This window comes from Hoplias malabaricus, chromosome X2, assembly GCF_029633855.1.
Source record: "Hoplias malabaricus isolate fHopMal1 chromosome X2, fHopMal1.hap1, whole genome shotgun sequence".
Lineage (NCBI taxonomy): Eukaryota > Metazoa > Chordata > Actinopteri > Characiformes > Erythrinidae > Hoplias > Hoplias malabaricus.
In genome coordinates this window covers 24,358,326-24,385,554 of record NC_089819.1, presented here as the reverse complement: position 1 = coordinate 24,385,554, position 27,229 = coordinate 24,358,326, and the positions used below count along the sequence as shown (strand labels likewise).

General features: G+C 42.5%; 1 protein-coding gene across 3 annotated transcripts in view; it reads left to right on the top strand.

Annotated features, from left to right (window-relative positions):
• The window catches only part of LOC136676492 (PDZ domain-containing protein 2-like), a 124,604-nt gene extending 97,629 nt beyond the window's left edge, over positions 1–26,975 (top strand). For all 3 annotated transcript variants that reach the window (XM_066653564.1, XM_066653565.1, XM_066653566.1), the window contains 12 exons: positions 5,063–5,135; positions 5,479–5,582; positions 8,464–8,635; positions 8,980–9,652; positions 9,815–10,010; positions 11,411–11,555; positions 15,537–18,348; positions 19,545–19,662; positions 20,146–20,247; positions 20,648–20,921; positions 22,269–22,403; positions 25,161–26,975. In XM_066653564.1, the coding sequence (XP_066509661.1) occupies positions 5,063–5,135; positions 5,479–5,582; positions 8,464–8,635; positions 8,980–9,652; positions 9,815–10,010; positions 11,411–11,555; positions 15,537–18,348; positions 19,545–19,662; positions 20,146–20,247; positions 20,648–20,921; positions 22,269–22,403; positions 25,161–25,327 (4,971 nt within the window). In that variant the 3' untranslated portion in view covers positions 25,328–26,975. The remainder of the gene's footprint in view (positions 1–5,062; positions 5,136–5,478; positions 5,583–8,463; positions 8,636–8,979; positions 9,653–9,814; positions 10,011–11,410; positions 11,556–15,536; positions 18,349–19,544; positions 19,663–20,145; positions 20,248–20,647; positions 20,922–22,268; positions 22,404–25,160) is intronic.
• The last annotated feature ends 254 nt before the right edge of the window (positions 26,976–27,229 follow it).

The window sequence follows — 27,229 nt, the reverse complement described above, 5'->3', positions numbered from 1 at the left end:
GCATTTTTTTTTTGTTCTATTGCAGTAACATATTAATAACATTTGAGGATTAATTTTGGAAAAAAAAAAACAACTAAGTGAATGGTGCAGATGTTGTGACAGTATTCTTTCGGTTCAAATGGCCATTCAGTGTTATTCGTGTTCGATGAGACCAGGTTTAATATAATCCACCTGCTTAATGAATGGGAAAAGTAATGGAGAATAAGGACTGTGAGAAAACTCCTCAACACTGTGGGTCTGAAAGAATGTCCACAGCATGGTTCTGCTCTTCTTTGGACCATCTGTGATGAGCATTCACAGTATTGTGAATAATCATTTCACAGTATTGTGTATTCTAGATCTAGAAATGACATTTGCTGACACAAAAATTGGTAAAAAACTGATATTAGTGATCGTTATAATGAAATTCCAGGTAAAAGTGGGGCAGGGGAGGGTTTACTTTCACTTTTGTGCCTCCAGCTTGAGTCAGACTCATGGGAATATGCACCTAACAGCCAATGACAGAGAGTCTGCGTGCGTGAACTTGCACACGGTGAATTAACAGTGGCTGACTGGGTGGGCCATGGTCATCTGAGAATAAAGTCAGAATGTTTCAAGAAATAAAGTCAGAATATTTTGAGAATAATATTCAAAATCTCTCAGCATCTAATAATTCTGCTTGAGAGAGTTAGTGTTTTGTTATCTGCACTTTGAGCACTACCTGCAGAGAGAGACAGCAGTTTTGCTTTGTGAGAGGACACAGTGGACATAGCCATGAATGCATTTGATTCTCAAGCAAATCTGAAAGTAATGGAAGCTCTAAAGAAGGCAGTCTAGGGTTGAGCCGTGACAGAATGAGGTGTGTGTTAGGATTAATGTATGGGAAAGGAATATCTGGAACAGAGATGAGAATGTGGACAAAAATGTGTATGGAAAGGACACAAATGGAAACACAAAATGGATAATGAATAGAAAATATATTATAGATGTGATATTTACAGAGACAAACAACAAGGGAACAAAAGACAATGTCTTACCTCACTCCAAAGGTATACACACAAAACCCACTCCCAAAACAAACAGCAGCCAACTCTACTGTGGTGGAAAATATACACACAGTGTTACAAAAACTTTTACAAACACAGGGTGGGCCATTTATATGGAAACACCTTAATAAAATGTGAATGGTTGGTGATATTAACTTCCTGTTTGTGGCACATTAGTATATGGGAGGGGGGAAACTTTTCAAGATGGGTGGTGACCATGGCGGCCATTTTGAAGTCAGACATTTTGGATCCAACTTTTGTTTTTTCAATGGGAAGAGGGTCATGTGACACATCAAACTTATTGGGAATTTCACAAGAAAAACAGTGGTGTTTTAACGTAACTTTATTATTTTATGAGTTATGAGTTAAGGTGTATACATATAAATGGCTCACCCTGTATAAATCTAGCAGTAAACAAAATGGGCAAAAAGAAAACCTCATGGTCGAAGTGGTAACAGCACAAAATCAAAAACACGGCTCACTAGCAGCGCACACATAGACGTGTTTATGATTCCCGCCGAGATGACGTACAGGGAACGGTGACAGACAGAACACATGGACTGGATTGTGGAACGGACTTCAGATGGATGAACAAACACACAGACTGGAACAGACTGCAGAACCTAGAATTTTACAGGAGAGAGAGAGAGAAAAAACACACGTATACACAGTGCAGCGTAACAGTCAATTTACGTCAGAACTGATCTGACCAGTTTTCTGAAAGTGAAATCGACTATAAGTCATTAAAAAACCTGCAGTTCCACCCAGCTATCTCTAGACAGTGGATGAGCAGCAGCCTGAGTCACACACACACACACACACACTTTCTGCCATATGAGCAACTGTCAAAATCAAAAGAGCCCATCCACCTGCTGGCACTCTAATTATCCCTGAACATGAATCATTGAAGCCTGTCAGAAAGTAAACACCATTCCTCTGGCCTGTGTGGTGTGCTTGGAGCTTGGGTTTTCCTCTGGCTGATGAATGAAGATGGTGGTTGTGTGCGCTGGGAGGGGTTCTGTGGTTGGGATATGCTGACTCTCCACTCATTCCTCTGCTAAAAGAGTGTGTACACTAATGGAGCGTGGGCTTGAGAGTGTGAGGCCTGCCTTAACACTGAAGGTCAAGGCCCTCGCTCTTCTCAGGGGTCTTTCAGTTCTCAGAGCCAGTAGGTAGACTTTAAGAGTTACTGTGGTGATACATTAGTCACGTGAATGTCCCATCAATCTTACATAATAATATGAGACACCTTTCATCATCATTTCTTTTATTGACCTCACAGTTTCCTTGAAGGATCTGGGTGCAGAAGAAGGCTTGAATATAACTGTGCTGTTTATGTTGCATCCTACCGTAGAGGATTTGTTTATTATTTCACAGCATGCTCCTGTTTTATTTTCATTTGTCTCTCTTCTTATTTCATTTTATTCCCTTGAGCACAAGCCTGTAATTGCTTATAATGTTCTTCATACTGTTTATTTGTGTAAAGCGCAGTGAATTGATCGAAGTATGAGGTTCTATACAAATAAACATACCTTGCCTTCGAAGTAGAAATCCACTTTACCCCAGACAGGAAGTGGAGGATTAACTTTACAGTAGGAATGTGTAGTAATGTGTGTTTCCCTGGAGGCAGACAAAGAAACCTCTCAGTCTCCATTATCTGTGACACCTGAAAGCTCCTTGCCCTGCCTTGAAAGTTAAAGAGGTGACACATTATCTGGCAATATCTTTCTGCCAGCTACGAATCGACACATGGCTTGTTTGAACAGGTTTGAAATGGCCCCGACTCTATCCGTGCACCTAAGTTGGAGATCAGAACCTGTTCAAATGAACAAGCACACTGCAAAAATTGAAATCTAAGCATGTAAAATTTACTTAAATCTAGTCTAAATATCTAGTTTTACTCATTTGGAAATTGTTGTAAGAATATAATGAGTATTCAACTTATTTCTAACTTATATTTTTGCTTTTTTTAAGCATCATTTTATGTTTTTTCTTGAAATAAGAAAAAATATCTGCTGATGGAATAAGACACTTTTCTGTTGATAAAATAATTTGAAACAAGTAAAAACATAAAAATACACACAGCTCCAGTGGCCTGGAGGTTGTGGGTTCAGTTCCTGCTCCGGGTGACTGTCTGTGAGGAGTGCGGTGTGTTTTCCCTGTGTGTGCGTGGGTTTCCTCCGGGTGACTGTCTGTGAGGAGTGTGGTGTGTTCTCCCTGTGTCTGCGTGGGTTTCCTCCGGGTGACTGTCTGTGAAGAGTGTGGTGTGTTCTCTCTCTGTCTGCGTGGGTTTCCTCCGGGTGACTGTCTGTGAGGAGTGTGGTGTGTTCTCCCTGTGTCTGCGTGGGTTTCCTCTGGGTGACTGTCTGTGAGGAGTGTGGTGTGTTCTCTCTGTGTCTGCATGGGTTTCCTCCGGGTGACTGTCTGTGAGGAGTGCGGTGTGTTTTCCCTGTGTGTGCGTGGGTTTCCTCCGGGTGACTGTCTGTGAGGAGTGTGGTGTGTTCTCCCTGTGTCTGCGTGGGTTTCCTCTGGGTTACTGTCTGTGAAGAGTGTGGTGTGTTCTCTCTCTGTCTGCGTGGGTTTCCTCCGGGTGACTGTCTGTGAGGAGTGTGGTGTGTTCTCCCTGTGTCTGCGTGGGTTTCCTCTGGGTGACTGTCTGTGAGGAGTGTGGTGTGTTCTCTCTGTGTCTGCATAGGTTTCCTCCGGGTGACTGTCTGTGAGGAGTGTGGTGTGTTCTCTCTGTGTCTGCATGGGTTTCCTCCGGGTGACTGTCTGTGAGGAGTGTGGTGTGTTCTCTCTGTGTCTGCGTGGGTTTCCTCCGGGTGACTGTCTGTGAGGAGTGTGGTGTGTTCTCCCTGTGTCTGCGTGGGTTTCCTCCGGGTGACTGTCTGTGAGGAGTGTGGTGTGTTCTCTCTGTGTCTGCATGGGTTTCCTCCGGGTGACTGTCTGTGAGGAGTGTAGTGTGTTCTCTCTGTGTCTGCGTGGGTTTCCTCCGGGTGACTGTCTGTGAGGAGTGTGGTGTGTTCTCCCTGTGTCTGCGTGGGTTTCCTCCGGGTGACTGTCTGTGAGGATTGTGGTGTGTTCTCTCTGTGTCTGCGTGGGTTTCCTCCGGGTGACTGTCTGTGAGGAGTGTGGAGTGTTCTCCCTGTGTCTGCGTGGGTTAAAAAAGAATGTAGCCTTTTCAGGTAAAGCAGTTGAATAAACACAGGTAGACATTTCCGAAGGTAGAAGGGAAACTGCTTTGTATTAAACCTTTTGTGATTATAAAATATTCTGCAAAAAAATTTCTATATTTCTGCATGAGACACACTGAATCCCGGGTCCGGTTGCTGAAATGTAATGCAGTATTTTATCATTGTGCTGTGCCTATAAATCAATGCTGACAATTTGGAAGAGAAGTTAATTCAAATGGAGTAATTCCACACACCACTGATGCTTGTATCTCCTTTGTTGTTTGTTTTATATGATTGCTCTTTAATGACAAAATAAAGGAAGGAAAAACTTAGGACCTTTCAATGGAAGTCTATGTAAAAAAAATAAATAATAATAAATAAATTTAGCAGGAAAAAAGCAGGAAATGCCATTAGGTGAATGTTTAAAGTTGTAAAATCAAAGCAATAAATGGCGTAGCAAACACCCTCTCCTCCTTTGGTAGAATTCTGTCTGCTCTGCTCCCGTGATTATAATATTCATAATATTTCAATATAATAAACTCCTGAGAGATGAAAGAACAGAGTAGAAACAACCAGAAAAGCTGACTGTCTTAAATTATATGCATGATTTATACTGCCACCTGGTGGCTGCAGTTTCTAGTTTCCAGTTTCTCTCCTGTGATTTTCATGTGATTTCCATTTACTTTGCATTTTCCTTTACAGTGAGATACTTAAAACATATAGGGGCTGCTTTGACTGCACTGTATTTAAATAAAAAAGGGCTCACCTACTTTTGCACAGATTTTTTTTTAATTGCAAACAAGCTAAACGTGAACTAAATGACATAAACAAGTTAAACATTAACAAAATGAAACTGTTTTTCAGGTGTCTGAGCAGGAGATGGATGAGGTGATCACACGCTCCACACACAGAGACAGTCATTCCTCTCACACTCTGGGTGAGCTGTATTTCATCTCCTCGTCCACACACACATCCTTTAACCACAAGGAACCCTGCCACTGCTTAGATAATGGAAATAACGTTTACTGTTTTTATAGAGAAGGTTAACAAAAAATGTGTTTTGTGTCAGTCTTAATGTTCTTAAAAGAGAGCATTAGGAGATGTTTACTCTTAAAGCTTGGGAACTCCTGGCTGAGGCTTTAGCTGAAAATGGTCAGGAATTCAACAGAATAGATCACTTTTTTTTTTCAGATTCCAGCTGTAACAGCACATCACATGGCTGACCTGGAGCTCATTAATCTGTGTGTGTGTGTGTGTGTCCATGTCCTTTTTCTGTCCAGGTCTGCCATCTAAGAGTCCTTCTCCCACTGTGAAGACCCGACAATGTGATGGTAACCAGACACTCAGCTGGACCATGAAGAGGTTCTTAGAGCCGGCCAGTCGGGTAAACACCCAGCTCACGCTCCAGCACCGCAAATACAGCCAGTACAGCTAGTTTAAAACTGGCTGAAATATCTGAGTGTATGAGCCAAATCCGCACTGTTTTTTCACACAAAAATGGGAACACTAGAGGGAAAACAAGAGTAAAATTTAAGGACATTTGATTTTGACTTGAAAAGTCTGACCTCAGATTTGAAGAATGCTTTATGTCCATTAGATTTTAAAAAGGAGTTCAGGGAGTAACATTAGACATTAGGGTTTTAGATTAGAACCTTTTTTATAAACAGACATTTAATTAAAGTGCAATATCTTCGCTTTACTTTCTATTTTAATATCATTCACAGCACAGAAAATCTTTTGTATTTACATGCTGTATTTACAGGAGGTGCATTTATTTTGGTTTGAATGTGTGTGAAAGTTGTGCATGCAGTCTTGTTTTGTGATATGGAAAAAGTGCACGCTTCGTGAGTTCTTGGGCTTAAAAACTAAGACGCAGAAAGAATCTGAAGAGCAGATGTGACCCATTTAAAAAGGATTGTAAATTTCAATTAATTTACAATATTATTTAGTGAAATTACAACATTATTTAGTGAAATTACAACATTATGTAGTGAAGTTACAACATTATTTTGTGAAATTACAACATTATTTTGTGAAGTTACAATATTATTTAGTGAAATTACAATATTATGTAGTGAAATTGCAACATTATTTAGTTAAATTACAACATTAGTGAAATACAATGTTATTTATTGAAATTACAATATTATTTAGTTAAATTACAATGTTAATTAGTGAAATTACAACATTATTTTGTGAAATTACAATATTATGTAGTAAAATTACGACGTTATTTAGTGAAATTACGACGTTATTTAGTGAAATTACAACATTATTTAGTGTAATTACAATATTATTTAGTTAAATTACAACATTATTTAGTTAAATTACAACATTAGTGAAATTACAATATTATTTTGTGAAATTACAATATTATTTTTTGAAATTACAACATTATTTTTTGAAATTACAACATTATTTAGTTAAATTACAATATTATTTAGTGAAATTACAACATTATTTTGTGAAATTACAACATTATTTAGTGAAATTATAACATTATTTAGTTAAATTACAACATTACCGTATTTTCCGCACTATAAGGCGCACCGGATTATAAGGCGCACCTTCATTGAATGACCTATTTTAAAACTTTGTCCATATATAAGGCGCACCGGATTATAAGGCGCATACAATAGATGCTACAGTAGAGGCTGGGGGTTACGTTATGCATCAATTAGATGGAGCTGCGCTAAAGGGAATGTCAACAAAACAGTCAGATAGGTCAGTTCAACTTTATTAATAGATTACAACCCAGCGTAGTTTAAGGTAAAGCATGTAGTGCAATGTTAATATACCCCACATAGTGGGGGGGGGACTTTTCCTCGATTCAGTAATAATAATAATCACAATATAGTAACACTCGAAATAGTGCAAAGCGATAACAATATATCAATAACTCAACGTTGCTCAAACGTTAAAATCACACAGCACACAAAATAAACACGTAAAGCTCACTTTACTAAGTTATTCCTCTATTCCCGTGTTCTTCTGTGTGACTGATCGCCTTGAGTTTAAACTCTGCGTCATATGCGTGTCTCTTAATAGGAGCCATTTTGGGGTCTTTACATAAAAAACAAATGGAAATGAAATATATACCGGTATATATCCAGCATGCACCGCGCGCGGAAGAAAATGAAGTAGGTGGCTGCTTACCGTAGTTGCGAGACCTGGCTCAATATTGGTCCATATATAAGGCGCACCGGATTATAAGGCGCACCGTCGGCTTTTGAGATAATTTGAGTTTTTTAGGTGCGCCTTATAGTGCGGAAAATACGGTATTTAGTTAAATTACAACATTATTTTGTGAAATTACAACATTATTTAGTGAAATTACAATATTATTTAGTGAAATTACAATATTATTTAGTGAAATTACGACATTATTTAGTGAAATTATGACATTATTTAGTGAAATTACAATATTATGTAGTGAAATTATGACATTATTTAGTGAAATTACGACATTATGGAGTGAAATTATGACATTATTTAGTGAAATTACAACATTAGTGAAATTACGACATTATTTAGTGAAATTACAATATTATGTAGAGAAGTTACAACATTATTTAGTTAAATTACAACATTAGGGAAATTACAATGTTATTTATTGAAATTACAACATTATTAAGTTAAATTACAATATTATTTAGTGAAATTACGACATTATTTAGTGAAATTACAATATTTAGTGAAATTACGACATTATTTAGTGAAATTACGGCATTATTTAGTGAAATTACAATATTATTTTGTGAAATTACAACATTATTTAGTGTAATTACAATATTATTTAGTTAAATTACAACATTAGTGAAATTACGACATTATTTAGTGAAATTACGACATTATTTAGTGAAATTACGACATTATTTAGTGAAATTACAACATTATTTTCTGAAATTACAATATTATGTAGTGAAATTACAATATTATGTAGTGAAATTACAATATTATTTTGTGAAATTACATTATTTAGTGTAATTACAATATTATTTAGTGTAATTACAATATTATTTAGTTAAATTACAACATTAGTGAAATTACAATATTATTTTGTGAAATTACAATATTATTTATTGAAATTACAACATTATTTTGTGAAATTACGACATTATTTAGTGAAATTACAATATTATTTAGTTAAATTACAATATTATGTAGTGAAACTACGACATTATTTAGTGAAATTACGACATTATTTGTCTCAGCTCCAGGTGGCGATCATTGTGGGCTGTGTTTTGTCTCCTGTCTCTCTGCAGCAAGGCTCTCTGAGCTCTGAGGCTGAGCTCTCTCAGTATTTCTCTCATGAAGTTCCGAGTCAGTCCTCCCTCTCTGAGACGCTGGCGATGGGCTCCAGTGATGATGACATGCTTCACAACAGCAGGAGCTGTAACACCTCACTGGACGAGTCTGCAGCACCTCATTCACACGGTAGTTACCATCACTTCACTGGCTTTGGACGCTTACAACTACGAGGAACTTGTCAGAAAACAAATAATGTGAATTCAAAAACACACACACACACACACACAATGATCACTGGATTAGGAACACATACTGCTGTGCCTGATCCACTCGTACCAGCACAACACACTAACACACCACCACCATGTCATTGTCACTGAGAATTGAAGAGATGGAGTTTAACAGTTGCCTGTGAAAGTTGAGGTACCCCTTGTCTAATAGTCTTCTTGATTTTCCAAAACACTTTTTAAAGAACCAAATATAAATGAGCAAACTCCTCATATTCCTTTATCATCTCCTTATACCTACAGCCTATAAAGAGCCTGATGCTACCCCCTCATACGGAGATGGCTGTAAACCCTCTGGTGCTGTCAGTCGGGCCTCGGGAGACCCGCCCCAACAGGGCAGCGTGGGCAGCAGCCCCGGCTCTGTTCGCAGCCCTCTGCTCCGGCAACGGAGGGTCATCAGCTACGAGGATGAAGTCAGCGACGAGGAACTGGGTCCAGACGGGGACGTGGGATCTTTCAGACGGTGGCACCGAGGAGTTCCCGACGGAGCCCGGCATCCCCACAATCACCAGGAGGACGACTCTGGCATCGTCATGGCAACCTCATCTGTGGAAGTGGATGATGAGAGCCAGGACAGCAGCGAGGGTCAGAGACACAGCGAGCCACCAACTCCCCTCTATGGCAGCTCTCTGGAGTCTGAGGAAGGAGCCGGAGCAGATTCGCCGTTTATGCCCATCCGCGGCCTCGAGCACAACTCTGCAGGAGCTGGTACCAATCTGGGAGTAAAGAAAGAGCCCTACAGAGAAGGTCAGGAGTCCAAACGCTCACCCAAACTGGAGCACAAAGCTGTGACCAGGGTCAAGAGCATGATGAGCATCGAGTGCCCTGGTCCACCACAGAGGACCAAAGGTGAGGAGACCACAGCAACATCAACAACAACAACAGTTACGACTGCTCCTTCACAGGCGTCACTGATGTGAGTATGTGGGTTTAAATGATTTCTTACATGTGAACTATTTGCTATTCTTTGCTCTTTTTATACATCATATGTGCCTGCAAGAGTGAGCTGCTCTTGTGCATGGATGGTGATAGAAAACAAAAGTTTATTACTGCATTATTATTGTTGTTATTCCTACAGTGGGACACGGACCCCAGGCAGACCACAGTCCCTCTGCAGAAGGGGAGAGCCCAGTGAGCTCGCAGGGATCTGCACGATCGAGACTGTGGTTCTAAAACGCAGTGAGACCGAGTCTTTTGGACTGGACCTGGAGATCAAGTCATCTCCTCTGAAGGTGCTCATTACCGGACTCAGGCCTGGAGGAGCTGCTGAGAGGGTAAGATCTGTCGCTGAAATAAAACTATGCAGTGTTAGACATTCACAATTCATAGTACACAAACGAAGTGGCACAAATCAGACATTGTTGCCTTGTGAGTCAGTTCAGAGCGGAACACAAAAACGTGACCTTTTCAAAGATGTTCATGTGGTCCTGGACCGAATATAAAATGTGGCCATGAGACTGTATGGTTTTTTGACGGTGGTGTGGTGTGTTCTCCCTGTGTCTGCGCGGGTTTCCTCCGGGTGACTGTCTGTGAGGGGTGTGGTGTGTTCTCCCTGTGTCTGTGTGGGTTTCCTCCGGGTGACTGTCTGTGAGGAGTGTGGTGTGTTCTCCCTGTGTCTGTGTGGGTTTCCTCCGGGTGACTGTCTGTGAGGAGTGTGGTGTGTTCTCCCTGTGTCTGTGTGGGTTTCCTCCGGGTGACTGTCTGTGAGGAGTGTGGTGTGTTCTCTCTGTGTCTGTGTGGGTTTCCTCCGGGTGACTGTCTGTGAGGAGTGTGGTGTGTTCTCCCTGTGTCTGTGTGGGTTTCCTCCGGGTGACTGTCTGTGAGGAGTGTGGTGTGTTCTCTCTGTGTCTGCATGGGTTTCCTCCGGGTGACTGTCTGTGAGGAGTGTGGTGTGTTCTCCCTGTGTCTGCGTGGGTTTCCTCCGGTTGGTAGGTGGATTGGCGACTCAAACGTGTCCGTAGGTGTGAGTGAATGTGTGCGTCTGTGTTGCCCTGTGAAGGACTGGCGCCCCCTCCAGGGTGTATTCCCACCTTGTGCCCAATGATTCCAGGTAGGCTCTGGACCCACCGCGACCCTGAACTGGATAAGGGTTACAGATAATGAATGAATCAAAGAGGAGGTTTCCCGGAAAAGCCTAGTCCTGGACTTAATCCTCCTTTCAATGGAAAATTCAAGAATTCAGAATGCTGTTGTAGTTCAGGACTAGGTTTACTCCCTGTCTGGGAAACCACCATTAGTGTTTATTGAAGTGCAGCTTCAATGCTTTGCAGGTAAATTAAGAGAGATCTGAAGGGATATTTTCCCACACTTCCTAGGTTTAACCATAGAAGTTGATTATATTTTCTGCACAAACCCATTCAGCGATGATTAGATCTTGACTCTGGGGCGGCCAATCCATTGTTCTGAGTGGTTTCTTTGTCTGATTGGCAAATGTCTTTCTTTCCTTTCGTTTTCTCAGTAAGGAATTTGTGAGAGCTCAACATTCTTTTAGAATCCTTCTGAAAAGTGATTTTTTTTTCCTGGTTTGAAGCAAAAGGAACTCATTCTCTGGGCTGTATATAGACAGTGTGTTGGTGTTATTTTGTAGGTTTACAAACTACAACATGACGTAAACAAGAGCAAATTTCCTAACACACTTCCAGTTTCCAAATTCTCTCTTGTTTGTATCCAATAGGAAGCCAGAGGGAGAATGAGTGTTGGAGATGAAATCGTGGCCATTGGCGAGACCCCAGTGTGCACTTCATCATATCAGGAGATCTGTGAGCTCATGCACAACCTGCCAGTCACTCTGAAGTTAGAGATTAAAAAACCTGTCTCAGGTGAGTTGCTGACTGGGGAACTGATCGGCTTGTGTCACATGAACCTGGCTGAATGTTCTCTTACATAGAAAGCGATGGACTCCTACCCTTCCACAAGTCCACTTGACTTATTAGCATCCAAACTAACACTAAAACTGACCCGAATCAGATCCAACTCTGGCTCTAACTCAGTGTTTCTCAACCCTTTTCTTCCCAAGGCCAACAGCAAACTCGGATTATGTTTGGGCTCCTACCACTGCAATACACTGCCTCATTATCTTGTCATTAAACATAAACTATCGACAGGTTAGGCTTATAGGAGCTTATTATATACCACAAAAATACCTAATAGTGGCAAATATTAACAATGCATTTCAATGCTGTTTTGCTAACAACAACACGAGAGAAATATCGGGGTGTATTTGGTTTCTAAAAGCAATGAGCTTTGTGTGCATTATTTGTTATTGATACCATTTTATTCAAAGGTGTGTGTATGAGAGAGAGAGAGAGAGAGAGAGTGTGAGAGTGACTGGGTGAGTTTGTGAGTGACTGGGTGAGTGTGTGAAACTGTCCTCAGGTGAGTGTGTGAAACTGTCCTCAGGTGTGAGTGACTGGGTGAGTGTGTGAAACTGTCCTCAGGTGTGTGTGTGTGAGTGACTGGGTGAGTGTGTGAAACTGTCCTCAGGGGTGTGTGTGTGTGAGTGACTGGGTGAGTGTATGAAACTGTCCTCAGGGGTGTGTGTGAGTGACTGGGTGAGTGTGTGAAACTGTCCTCAGGTGTGTGTGTGTGAGAGTGACTGGGTGAGTGTGTGAAACTGTCCACAGGTGTGTGAGGCCCTGTGATGGACTGGCACTCAAGGTGTTCTTACCATGCACCCAATGATTCAGGCTTGGCTCTGGAGTGAAGCAGCTACAGAAGATGAATGAATAATTGAATAATTATAAATCATTGCTCCGCATTAGTATCGGCCTGAAGATGACCAGAGGTTGAGAAACACTGATCTAACTCTTTGAGAAAAGTAATCAGACAAGTAAACGTGCTTAAGGACAAACATTAGTTGATCAGTCAGTGTTTTTTAGTCTCCTGTAGACGGCTAATTGCTCCACTCTTACACAAGATAATGTGGTGCCCCACTGGCTCTTTTACCCAAATTTATTACACCATATCAGTGATATATGACGGTTAAGTCAAAGTCACAGTAGTGACACTAGTAGGCTGCAGTCTGTGTCGGTTCAAATAAAGACCCTAGTCTGTCTCTCCCCTTGCTGCTTTTAAGATGTAGGAGCACATCAGGCTTTTCCTTGCTGGCAGTACCCCTCCCCACCTCAAAGGGAACTGCAAGCAGCTGGCTTTGTATCCATGGTGACTATTGATTAATTTACTACCATAGAGCTCATAGATTAGCTGTAGCAGCCTTAGTGCCTAGCTCTGGAGTAGTATGTAGCTCTGGTGTTGTGGTTAATGGCATGTTTTAAAAATCATCCGTGTTAGTGTTTTGTCCCTTAAACCCTATAACTCCTTGTTTTTTTTTCCCTTCACTCACAGCGACAAAATATCCCTGCTCTAATGCTGATTAGTCTCTGTTTGTAGAGTGGTCCACTGTTTGTATGTATATGTGTATACATACATTGTCCATCAGTACAATAGCTCATGCATGGGTCTTAATGCATGTGGGAACGGAAACACAACAGCTACAATAGCATTCTTGCCATTACAGCATACGCCCTATGACCAAATGTTTGTAGACTCTCTTCTCAGCCCTAGTTCCATGCCCACTGCCACAGGCTGCTTAGAGAGCTACAAAGCTCCCCCAGCACTGGGCTGTGAGGAACTGTGTTCTCCTCAGGGTTTAAGCTCTATCCAGTTACTCTGGGATGAGTTAGAGTGGACATCACTTCTTTAAGCTGAATGCCAACATCTAACTGTAAAAGAGTAGAAGCTGTTACTGCATTAATGGGGAAATACCCTTGATTTCAGAAGTAACATTTCAGATGAGCTGGTGTCTACAAACATCTGGCCATACAGTGTATAAACAGTAAGCGCTGGCCAGAATTATTAGTGCAGTACCGTAGTTGTTGTTGTTTATTTGGTGCTCATTTCTGTAATTATTACTGGAACACTGTTCTTCATTTAATCTGCAGACGTAAGTATCTTATATAAGTAAGTGCACTGGGTATGACTTGACCACCTGTCTTAGAAGATATCACATGTCAGAGTCATGTCATTGCAGCATTTAATTAATAAATAAATAAATTAATTAATTAATGTATTATTATTATTATTGGCATTCTGCATGAAAAATCCATTAAGTGTAAGTGTACTTTCAGATGCTCTCTACACCAAAACAGTGTAAGAATATGTAAATAAATAAATGAAACTATGCACAACTGTGAGGAGTTTGGTGTGCTCTCACAGTGTCCACAAGGGTTTCCTCTGGGTTTCCTCCCACAGTCCAAAAACACATTGGTAGGTGAATTGGCGACTCAATAGTGTCTGTAGATGTGAATGTGAGTGAGTGTGTGTCGCCCTGTAAAGGACTGGCGCCCCCTCCAGGGTGTGCTCCTGCCTTGCACACAATGATTCCAGGTAGGCTCCGAACCCACCGTGACCCTGACCTGGATAAGGGTTACAGACAATGAATGAAATATGTACAAACAGGGAGTGATCATTTTATAACTCCTCATTTGTAAAGATAAATGAGACTTAATGTAGTTGATTTATATATTTTTCCCCATTATGAAGTAAACTGTTCAGTTTTATGGTTGACAGATGCTGTTATCTGTTTCAATTTGTAAATGTCTGTTGTCATGTAAATGTCCCTTTTGACGTCCACGTCTTTGTAAGAGCTTTTTTACCAGCCACCAACAACATATTCAGTAGATATTTATCTTTTTCAGCCAGTGCAGCATTTTCATCAGTGCTTATCTGATCTAATTCCAGTCATCTCTGATGATTGACCTCATAAAGACATTAATAAACCTAATTAAAATATGATGAATGATTGAGTCCTCCCACAGTCCAAAAACACACGTTGGTAGGTGGATTGGCGACTCAAAAGTGTCCGTAGGTGTGAGTGTGTGAGTGAATGTGTGAGTGTGTGTGTGTTGCCCTGTGAAGGACTGGCGCCCCCTCCAGGGTGTATTCCCGCCTTGCGCCCAATGATTCCAGGTAGGCTCTGGACCCACTGCGACCCTGAACTGGATAAGGGTTACAGACAATGAATGAATGAATGATTATGAAACCTAAATATGATATTGTTTATGGGTGGTTGTTCAGAATTAGCATCTGAGTACGTAGAGAATGGTAATGAATTCCCAGCTCAGGCAGGAACACCATAATACACCACTGAAAGCCCTTGGGAAGATACCTAACGCTGCATTAACCTACGAGTGTATCATTAGTCCTACTGCTGTATCAACAATAAAATGAAATGTCACTCTGAATAAGGGTTTGTGTTAAATACCCGCAGTGTAAACTCAGTCAGAAATATGAACAGATATTTAAGGTCTGTGTGTCAGCCCTAAATATAATGTTTATTTTTGTTAATATAAAGATTATTTGTTAACTGTAATATATATGTGAGCAGGCATGGTATTTACTCTCCATGTGCTTTATGATGTAACTCCTGGAAATTACCCTGGAGTATGTCTCAGGAGTTGCGCCCCCTCTGAGACCCACCCCCTGATTTTTGAGCTGGGACTGAAAGATCAGAGAAATACACTGTCAGTGAAGATCTCTGAGAATCTGAAGTGCCTCCAGTATATTTTTTTTGACATATGGAGCGATACAGATGACACTTTAGAGATACTGGCTTTTTCAGGATGCTCCTGATGTAATTGAAGATGGCCAGTTAGGATCGGTCAGGTATTGATGTTGGATATGTAAACATATGGTGAACGCCAACAACACAACAATGATTTTGATAAGCTTTGTTTTGGCTAATCTTACTGGGATTTTAAAACAATATTTGCTCATTTTTTATGCTTCTGTTCATTCTGCAGCTGTAGATCGACTCTCTAGTTTAATGATGTCCTCGGGCTGTGAACACTCTGCAAAGATGGAGGCATCTAGAGCTACTGTGGAGCAGAAAACCTGCATGGACAATACCATGGTTGTAAACGTAGAATATCCTTCTCTGGAAGCAGAGTCAAAAAATGTGGATACAACCACGACTCACGAGGTGCCTGTCACTAATATCGATGACGTCATATCAGAGTTGAACTCACTTGAATCTCACGTGAACTCAGAAACACAGACTGGTCCGGAAGTCACTGAGATCGGTGTGTGTGCAGTAGAGAACGTGGAGGGTACAAACGCCCATCCGCTTCGGCCAAAACTTCTGAATTTCTCTGTCGTAGACTCTGAGAACAAAGGATGTATTTTGCCAGTTGGAAAAACATTTTTGAACAGTTACTCCAGGAACTACAGTCAGCTCCCGAATGATGATGCAGACCTTTCTGTGAAAGGATGTGGAGAGAATCCGAGCATGTACAATATGCTGGATGACAGTGACTCAGAAAGTGACTCTGCCACAGACAGCGCTGTGAAACCTGAGAAGCCAGAGGAACACCGTGAAGGTCCTCAGGACACTGACTCTGATGAGGAGATAGAGCTCTGTTACAGCACGGCTGAGTCAAGTCGAGAAAAGGACAATTCTGTATCTCCTAAACAGGAAATCTCAGGCAGCCAGACAGTTCAAGAAGTTGTTCAGAAAGAATCATCTCTTACTTTGCAAGAAGTAAACTCAGAACCAGTAAACCACTCTACTTCTCTCGGTTCGCCCCAGACTTCACTTCAGTCTTCAGCTTCAGATTCAGTTGTAAATGGGCACACAAACCAAGGCCCTGAAAACGATGTGGCAAACTGTGGGACATTCTCAAGCCCTGAGCCATCCGACTGTAAATGTGATGAGAAATGTGAAAAGGCGTTGGCACCTGTCACAACCTGCCAGGCACTATTAAGTGTCAGCACTCCCCCTGCAGCTTTGATTAACCCCGATGTTACCCCAAGGAGTCAAGAGAGGACATCCAGGATAGACTCATGTTTGAACTCTGATAAACCAAACCCAGTGCAAATGCCACTCAGCCAAACTGTGCCAGAGTCCAAGACTTCAGATTACTCCAGTGGTAAATCAAGTGGGAGGACATCCACCACTGGACATGCACTGACTACAAAAGACAAAGGGAAAGAAAAAACTAATGCTAGCTCTGACTCTAGATCACTACTTTCCCACTCTCAGATTAAATCCACCGCTAACTCTCTTCGACCTTCGGGGCACAAGTCCCCGAATGATAACCCTGTCTCACCTCTGTTAAACAGCAGGCTCAAACAAGAAGAGAAGAAACTGAGCACCTCTGCCAAGCTTAAAGGTTTGAGCATTAAGAGAAATTGCAAAGGACAAGAGCAGCCAGTCTGCAGGGCAGCCAGGGCTGAGAGTCCATTGCCAAAAAAAGCCCATTCCTCCCCCATTCAGTCGCCTAAGCTAGCAGCCAAAAGAATCACCCCTACAAACAGCCCAAAACTGTGTAGATCCCTGGACAAGAGCAGTGCTCCTTCCATTAAATCAAGCCAAGAAAAGAGTGCTTCAAGTGAGCCCACCTTGAAGGCAGTTGGAAGCATTAAAGAAGACCATTCTGAAACTGAGAGTGTCGACTCCTGCTCTGATCAAAAAGAGCTTGTGCCTAAATGTCTCAGCACTAATACAACACAAAGAACTTTCATTGAGGTGCGACTCTCCTCATCTTCATCTCCATCCTCTTGTTCATCCACACCCGTTCTGCCATGCAAGGAAACTTCAAATAGCAATCATCCAAACCAAGCTGAAGTATGCCCTCCTGTTCTTAAAGATAATGTGGCTTTGTTTGAAGAGTCAGCAACTAAACCAGCTTCGGGAGCTTATATCATGCCAACAGACTCTTCCAAATCAGTCCCAGAGCAAAATGATTGTAGTGAAAGCCAGAACAAACTTTCTGAGAATGCTTCAAGCGATACAAACAAGGTAGATAGTAACCTCAGGAACTCAACAACTGTTGAGATGTCTTCTAGTTGTAGTCTTCATCCTGGAAAGACAAAGCTTTATAATGGACTGGGCCGAAGGAGCTACTCCAACGATACCAGTAGAACTCTTGACCCTAACCCCTTTTCTGTCAGGCAAAGAATCAAGTCCTTTGAGAACTTGGCCAGTTTTGACCGTGCGATTGTAAGGAACATAGACATCCAGTCTTATGGTATTAGCTATAAGCCACCTCTTAACAGGAGGCTCTCTGGTTACATGGGCAATGTAAACCCTCAGTCCATTGATAGCCGGTCATTGAGAAGGAGTCTCAGCTCCTGTGTGGACAATTTAAACATGGGCTCTTCTTCCTCCCAGCAGCCACCGAATCCCTCCATTAATGGAGCTCTGAACAACTCTGAACCAACTCCTTCTACTGGTTCCATTGAGCCTCTAGTAGAAGAGCAAACAACTGAGGACGCTCTACCTCAGTCCAGTCTTGTCCCGCATACTCCACCGGTTCTGCGTTCCCGAAATGCCCGCTCTCATGGTGGACTATCACGGACACGACTGAGGGAACTAAGGGCACTTAGCATGCCTGAGCTTGACAAGCTGTGCCCTGAGGACTTCTCCCGAGACCCTGGCAATGTCACATTCAAAACAGAGCTGAAAATCGACCCTATGAGACCAACAGACCCGACATCAGACCATCAGTGCGCTGTGGTGACCAGGGTGAGCATGGTGGATCCTGGAACTCATGGCTTAAATGGCAATGAGGACCACCCTGAAGAGCAAAAGGCACTTTCAGGCTGGTGTGTCAGGTGAGGACAGATGAGTTTCTTGCATTTCGGATTGACAGAGGCTGCCATGGCCTGGTGATTATGGTACGGTGCTTGTAACCGAAAGGTTGCTGGTTCAATCCCCAGAGCCGTCAGGTCATGACTGAAGTGCCCTTGAGCAAGGCACCTAACCCCTAATTGCTCCCCATGCTGCCCACCGCTCGGGGCTTGTGTGCTCACTGCCCCTTAGTGATTTTTGTCACATATATAGAGCAGAAGTAGAGTAAGAATAAGGAGTTTTTATTTTAGATACTGGAGAGAACTCCAGACGTTGAAAAGCATGAACCGAAACGAGGATACTGCTCTATTCCTGCTGCATATGTGGATAATATTGACTTATTTTTGCTGTTTTGGATCACTTAGGGTGGAAATGTCTCTAAATTCTGGGGAAGGCTAACTGCATTACTGACAATGCTACAAAACTAAACCACCTGAGTTACAAATGAGTTTCTTTGGTCATTCAAACACTGAATTAAAACGTAGAGACAAATTAAACTTTCAAACGTTCAAACAATAGTCATTTTTCCCACTCAAACATACTATTCTTCCCTAAAAGATATGGAGCTTCTGAATATAAACAACCAGAGAGAACTGTGTTCCCTGCAATCATAGACATTCCCTTTAAAGGTGTGTGCAAACTGAAAGCGATAAAATCGCTCAGCGACGCCCGTGCAGCTGGCGATGTGTCCCTTGTGGGAGTGTAATTTTGTCATAAGGTAATCAAAAAGTAGCTTTACTTACACATTCAAAGCAAATATTATGTACACTTTCAGTTGTAATAAACAACATAACATACTGCAAACTTAAACTTTTACCAAAGTGAGTGGAGCGGTTCTGCGGGAACGTGAAGGCTGCTTTCTGATTGGTAGCCACTGACATGCATCACTGCTAATTTACATAAAGTAGAGCAGAGCTGAACTTCATCACATTGCTGAATTTTTCCAGTTCGCGTCACTCAACATTGCCCATTTTCATTGAAAATGAATGACTTCTGGTTGCCGTGTCGTATCACGTGATTAAACACAGCGCATAAGTATGACCCTTTAAAGGAGAATGTTTCTAAAGATGCTCATGTTGTGAAGAGCAGCTGGGCATGAGCGATGGGCATGTGTTTTAGATCCTTTCCTTTTAACGAGGATGGAAGTAAACTTTGGTGTGTTATATTTCCTCCTTTGCAGCCTGAAAGATTTGTCATCATCTCCCCTGGAGCAGAAGAAGGTACAGAGCATCCTAAATGCAGTCGCAGCCAAAGTGGACGTGATGACACTGATGGAGGAGTTTAAGAGTGTTTCAGAGGTAATCCAGGATACAGTAGACACTGCAGTATTCCAGCAAGGCCTATCAAGAGCTCAGGAAATAGTGCAGTGCCTCACTACATATCTTTTCATCTCAAATTATACTTTCACTGTCAACATGATCAAAAGCTCCCCTCTGGAAAGCCAGCACTTTGATCTCGAGAGTGGCATGATCACACGCAGCCCATCTTCACAAGCGCTGCTTCCTTTTAGGACGCAGGAAAGATGTGTTTTCAGACACAGGAGCGTTTAAGATACAGGCATCACATTGTTTGTGTAATTCACATAATTTCATGTTGTTTATGCGTGTTTGCCATTCTGTGTTACTGCTGTGTCATCTTTCCACACGTTTTATTCGCAGTAATCCCAACAATATACTCCCAACATAGAAGACATTTTGTTTTTGTAACAGGATTTCTTGTTATAAATCACTGGGGCTCAGGATTGAGAAAGTTGGCAAGTCTCTGCTTTGCTCTGTTTCAAGGTGAAGGAGGATGTGCTTGTTGTAGTCCTGGCGAAAGAAGGCGGCTCAGGATTGGGCTTCAGCATCGCTGGAGGAGTGGACTTGGAGCAGAAGTCGATTACTGTAAACAGTTCTTCTCTTTAATGAGCTAAATAGACCTTTTTTGTAGTAACATTTTGATATATCAGATCCTCAAATGCAGTGCAAGTTAATATCAAGTTTCTCTTGTTAATTTTTCAGTGTAAAGCTTCCACTAGGAGGCAGCTGCTGTTTCTCCAGCATTTTTCTTCGTTCAGGGACATAATGGCCTTGGATTAGCTTCTTTATGTTTTAGAAGGTTTCCATGTTAATTTTTTTTAATCTGAGGACTGCACTTTTTGTTGCCCTCTTGTGATTGACATGAGAATGTATCTCTGAGACTTTCTAAGACTAAATAAAAAGTTGTCCGGAATTCGATCCTGTGAACAAACTTATGCAGCGAACGTATTTAAGAACAGCATTCAGTCTAAATTGTTTTGGACAGGTTCATCGGGTCTTCACCCGAGGGGCTGCTGGAGTGGAGGGTACCATTCGTCGGGGTGATGCTGTTTTGTCCATTAATGGGAACAGTCTACATGGGACTACCCACGGCGAGGCTCTTTCCTGTCTCCATCAGACTCGGCTGCTCCAGAAAGCTTTAGTCGTCATCCAGAGAGGAAAAGACAGTGAGCCCTTGTCCCCCAGATACGAGTTGTCTTCTCGTACAGGAAACGGTCTTTCTCAGACTTACCAGGACCACAGCAGAGAGAACGGGAAAGGTAAACAGCACTCACAGTCATGGGTCCATTTCTGATTGTAGAAAACACTATTTTTTTTAATGTTCAGATACATATTAATAGCACTATTAAAAATGAATACATAACATATTATGGAAAAAATAAAATAGTCAGGGAATCAATGATTACAAAGGGTATTCAATATTGGGTGACTGTCTGTGAGGAGTGTGGTGTGTTCTCCCAGTGTCTGTGTGGGTTTCCTTCGGGTGACTGTCTGTGAGGAGTGTGTTGTGTTCTCCCTGTGTCTGCGTGGCTTTCCTCCGGGTGACTGTTTGTGAGGAGTGTGGTGTGTTCTCCCTGTGTCTGCGTGGCTTTCCTCCAGGTGACTGTTTGTGAGGAGTGTGGTGTGTTCTCCCTGTGTCTGCGTGGGTTTCCTCCGGGTGACTGTCTGTGAGGATTGTGGTGTGTTCTCCCTGTGTCCGCGTGGGTTTCCTCCAGGTGACTGTCTGTGAGGAGTGTGGTGTGTTCTCCCTGTGTCTGCGTGGGTTTCCTCCGGGTGACTGTCTGTGAGGAGTGTGGTGTGTTCTCCCTGTGTCTGCGTGGGTTTCCTCCGGGTGACTGTCTGTGAGGAGTGTGGTGTGTTCTCCCTGTGTCTGCGTGGGTTTCCTCCGGGTGACTGTCTGTGAGGAGTGTGGTGTGTTCTCTCTGTGTCTGCGTGGGTTTCCTCCGGGTGCTCCGATTTCCTCCCACAGTCCAAAAACACACGTTGGTAGGTGGACTGGTGACTCAAAAGTGTCTGTAGGTGTGAGTGAATGTGTGTGTCTGTGTTGCCCTGTGAAGGACTGGTGCCCCCTCCAGGGTGTATTCCTGCCTTGCGCCCAATGACTCCAGGTAGGCTCTGGACCCACTGCAACCCTGAACTGGATAAAGGTTACAGATGAATGAATGAATGTATTCATTATTTTCCCCTTTAATAGTTCATATTTTGTATGCCTTTATTTAACACTTATATTGATTTATTTGGTCACAAAAAGCAGTGAATGATAACACAAAACCCCAATAGTTTATTTTCATTGTTTACTTTGTCTTTTCAGAAGCTCCACTGGTGTTTATAACAGCATTAGCTTTGTGTTAGACAGTAGCTGTTTGTATTATGCGTCTAGTATAGCCTAATTAATATTGTCTATTTTGTGATATTCGATTGTCCCTATATTTGGTCCGATAATGTACAGATAAATAAATAATAATGGGGTATTTACTCATGTCTTTGTAAAAAAGTTATTAAGGAACATTCAGGCTTCAAATGAATGTTGAAATGTTGAACCGTTCTGTTAGTTTCTTTCTGTTTGTGCTTGTTCACCGTATTGTTTTGCCTTGTTATTTTTCCAGCTGTGGAGGTTGGTGCTGATGGAGCTGTAAGTGTGGAGCTACAGAAGACTGCAGCAGGCCTGGGCTTCAGTCTGGAGGGCGGCAAAGCCTCTGCTCAGGGAGATCGACCACTCTACATCAAACGTGTCTTCAGAGGTAGCCCCCCCCCCCCTCGCAACACTTTTAATACCATGGTCCACCAGTAGAGGGAGGCATTGTTATTGTCAACAAGGTTTATACACAGTGCAGAAAGCAGGGAAAACCACTCTGAGGGCTGATATCACTTAGAAAATGCTGAACAGCGGATTCAGAACCGAATTGATCCTGTCTTACTTGATGAAGTGTTGAAGAGGGTTTTTAATGTTTTTAAATGTGTCTAAATATTGTGAACCATGTGAATGCCTTTAAAGGAACACTGTGTAAGATTTGGAGTTACCCTTACAGTTGCAAAGAGTAATTCACTTTTACAGAACTGTCCTGAAGTGGAGGAGGTGGTTTCCAACCCTCCTCCAAAGGTTTCATGGCTCAGTTTCAACAACAGAAGCTCTAATGTCCTTATTATATTCATTCATTCATTCATTCATTTATTATCTGTAAGCACTTATTGAGTTCAGTGTCGCGGTGGGTCCAGAGCCTACCTGGAATCATTGGGCGCAAGGCAGGAATACACCCTGGAGGGGGCGCCAGTCCTTCACAGGACAACACACATTCACTCACACACTTACACCTACGGACACTTTTGAGTCACCAATCCACCTACCAACGTGTGTTTTTGGACTGTGGGAGGAAACCGGAGAACCCGGAGGAAACCCACGCAGACACAGAGAACACACCACACTCCTCACAGACAGTCACCCGGAGGAAACCCACGCAGACACAGGGAGAACACACCACAGTCCTCACAGACAGTCACCCGGAGGAAACCCACGCAGACACAGGGAGAACACACCACACTTCTCACAGACAGTCACCCGGAGGAAACCCACGCAGACACAGGGAGAACACACCACAGTCCTCACAGACAGTCACCCGAAGGAAACCCACGCAGACACAGGGAGAACACACCACACTTCTCACAGACAGTCACCCGGAGGAAACCCATGCCGACACGCAGAACACGGCACACTCCTCAGACAGTCACCCGGAGGAAACCCACGCAGACACAGGGAGAACACACCACACTCCTCACAGACAGTCACCCGGAGGAAACCCACACAGACACAGGGAGAACACACCACAGTCCTCACAGTCATCCGGAGGAAACCCATGCAGACACAGGGAGAACACAGCACACCTCTCACAGACAGTCACCCGGAGGAAACCCACGCAGACACAGGGAAAACACACCACACTTCTCACAGACAGTCACCCGGAGGAAACCCACGCAGACACAAGGAAAACACACCACACTTCTCACAGACAGTCACCCGGAGGAAACCCACGCAGACACAGGGAGAACACACCACACTTCTCACAGACAGTCACCCGGAGGAAACCCACGCAGACACAGGGAGAACACACCACACCCCTCACAGACAGTCACCCGGAGGAAACCCACGCAGACACAGGGAGAACACACCACACTCCTCACAGTCACCCGGAGGAAACCCACGCAGACACAGGGAGAACACACCACACTCCTCACAGACAGTAACCCAAACAATGGTAGAGGCTATCCTCATGGACAGAACATTAAAAATATGACTTAAACGTGTAGAATGTAGTTGTCTTTGAACACCCACAGTTAACACTCTCTACTACGCTTTGAGACTGATTGAGAAACAGTTTCTTTCCCAGGGCCATAATCATTCTGAACTCTGATTCATGATCCCACTCAGACTTCCTTTTCACCGGTAATATATTGCACATTATTGTTATATTTATTACCGCTGCTGCTGCTTCTGTTTTGGACTCTCATCCACTGTGTAATATCTCATCAATGTGCAAAAACCCACCTCTGTGCGATATGCTTTCTATTATATATGCAGGACCCTTATGTTTATATGTGTATTTATACATTTCGTTAAGCTGTACATCTTAGAACTTTTTTATTTTGGAACTTTTTATAGTCGGTCTACATTTGTCTTTCACTAAAAAAAAAAAAGGAGTAGCTCCTCAGTCTCGTTGTACATTCTGTATAATGACTACAAAGATCATCATCATCATCATCCTCATCACTTCTAGTTGTTAAATTAGATGTTTTAATATTCACTGATAGTGGATGTTTAATTTTGTATCACAAACATACAGGGGTTGGACAATGAAAGTGAAACACCTGGTTTTAGACCACAGTAATTTATTAGTGTGGTGTAGGGCCTCCTTTTGCAGCCAATACAGCGTCAGTTCGTCTTGGGAATGACATATACAAGTCCTGCACAGTGGTCAGAGGGATTGTAAGCCATTCTTCTTGCAGGATAGTGGCCAGGTCTCTACGTGATGCTGGTGGAGGAAAACGTTTCCTGACTCGCTCCTCCAAAACACCCCAAAGTGGCTCAATAATATTTAGATCTGGTGACTGTGCAGGCCATGGGAGATGTTCAACTTCACTTTCATGTTCATCAAACCAATCTTTCACCAGTCTTGCTGTGTGTATTGGTGCATTGTCGTCCTGATACACAGCACCGCCTTCAGGACACAATGTTTGATCCATTGGATGCAATGTTCAGTTACTGAAGATTGGCCACCAGGCTGCTCCAATTTAGCCATGAAACCTCCCACACTAAAATGACAGGTGTCTAACCCCTGTATACGATGCTGCATCACTTCAGAGAGTGCAGTTGAACTGGTCTGTATCAGTGTTGGGAGTCTAGCCCACGTTTGGCACTGAGCATGATGAGCTAAAGCTGTCTGTTCTTTCACAATGCTTTAAATTATAGTCTCACGTTGTTGTTGTTGTTGTTTTTTGTTCCTCAGGAGGCGCTGCAGAGCTGTCCCGGGTTATCGACGTGGGAGATGAGGTTCTAGCTATTAACGGCAGGTCCCTGCAGGGTTTAATGCACTACGACGCCTGGAACGTCATCAAAACAGTCTCAGAAGGCCCTGTCCGTTTAGTGATCAGAAAACCCCAGACTTCAGTATGACACACACAAGTCTGACGTCTGTGCTGGACTTCTCCTGTGGAGTGCCAAACTGACCCTGCTGTGCATAGGACTTACACTCCTCCTCTTTTTTATTATACTTTGTTTTTTACAGTGTCCCTGTGATGGTACTTTTTTCGACTGAAGAATCTGATCTTTTGGAATGGGGTGGTGTTTGTAAAACTGAAACAGAAGAAGAAGAAAAGAAGAATCCCTTTAGATTTATTAATCCCCTTAGGGAAATGGCTTCTCTGCATTTCTTTCATCGCTGGCAGTGAATCAGCAATTCTTCACACACACTAGGGGCAGTGAACACACACACCACTGGAGCAGGGGGCTGCCATCCACCTGAGTTTTTTGGAACCAGGCCCGGGACTCTCCCCGGCCTCCAGCTCTCTCTGCCCCAAGGGTTCAGTCTTCATTGTTATTCAAGATCGGTTAAAGCCCTTTCTTTTTTCTTTGGGACTGTGCAATCAGTGTAGTTTTCATATGTACAGTGTACTTAAAAGGATTATGAACTGACCTATATACGGCACAGAGGAATAACACGTCATTATTTGTAAATTTGCTTCACACAGGTTTGTTCACGACAGGATTATATTGTGCTTTTAAGAACATTTATTTCAGAAATGACTCATAGACTGAACTGAAGCTTTTTCTTTCAGAACTCAAACTATATATATATATATATATATAAGTCTCCTTTGCTCCTTCTCTTCTTCCCTTTTTAAATTTACTTCCATCCATCCTCCCAGTGGGAGAGAAGCCCACAGTTGCCGCTTGAAAGACCCTTGTTTTATTCCATCTACTCTGTGAAAAGTGCCGTAATTTAAGAAGTGGGTCAGACAGTCTGTAAAAGAAATACTCCCCGCTTCAACCGGACCTGCTCTCTGTCACAGGAGTTAAAGAAGCACCCGTCTCGACAAAAGCATATTTCTGAATCACAGACCCAACTTTGTATGTCTCCTTTTGACTCTTGCAGGACTTTATTGCGTTCTTCCAGCTGTGAATTCTATTCAATGAGGAAACTCCAGGCCTTTCCCAGTGAGTTTATTATGTTGTATCAACACTGCATCAATGCTGTAGTCATCTTTTACTTGAATTGTCTTTGTGTAAATATCGCGCTCCCCACAAACAATACTTTAACTTAATGTATCTGGTCTTTCAAGCACAAGTTTGTTTATATTGAATCAAAAACCAATCAGATAAGCAGATATGAATATAAATACTTCCGTGTATTGCACTCAGAACCTGCATTTCATGCTGATGCCCTCATGTAAAAACACATTAAACATTTTTCAATGCAGCGATTCTCGTTTTTCTAGAACATTTTTAACTCGCGAAGAAATATGTTTAACTTAAGCTGCCAACAACGGTGTTTTTTTAGCTTTCTTTGTCCCCACAGTCAATTATTATTGTTGTGTTAATGGCTGAAATCTTTCTGAAATCAAGGTGGAGGGGAGAGGTGAACAGTGGTGGTTTCCAGCCGTCTTCCAGCGGTTACATAGTGCAGTTTCTGCAGTGCTGAGACTCGAGTAACAGGGACAGAGCTCAGTGACTTCTATAAAAATACTACCTAGCGTTCCTTTAACTGTTCTACAAGCCATTATTTGCGATTGCACATGCTTCCTATGAGGAACATGAAGTCTGAACCACTGCTTCTTTTCCAACTCCTGTAAACACATCACTGGAGCTCAACACACTTGGAGGAGAATGTTAACTGCCTACAGTTTATTAACGAACAGATCCCACGTTTGCTATAAAATGGCAGTGATATCTTTGGACCTGGTCTTCAGCATCAACAACTGTAGTAGATCCAGGTCTCTGAGCCACTCTGTGTGATGTTTTATGGTATTCCAGGACACTTTGTTCATTGTAGGACAAGCTACAAACAACAACAACGAC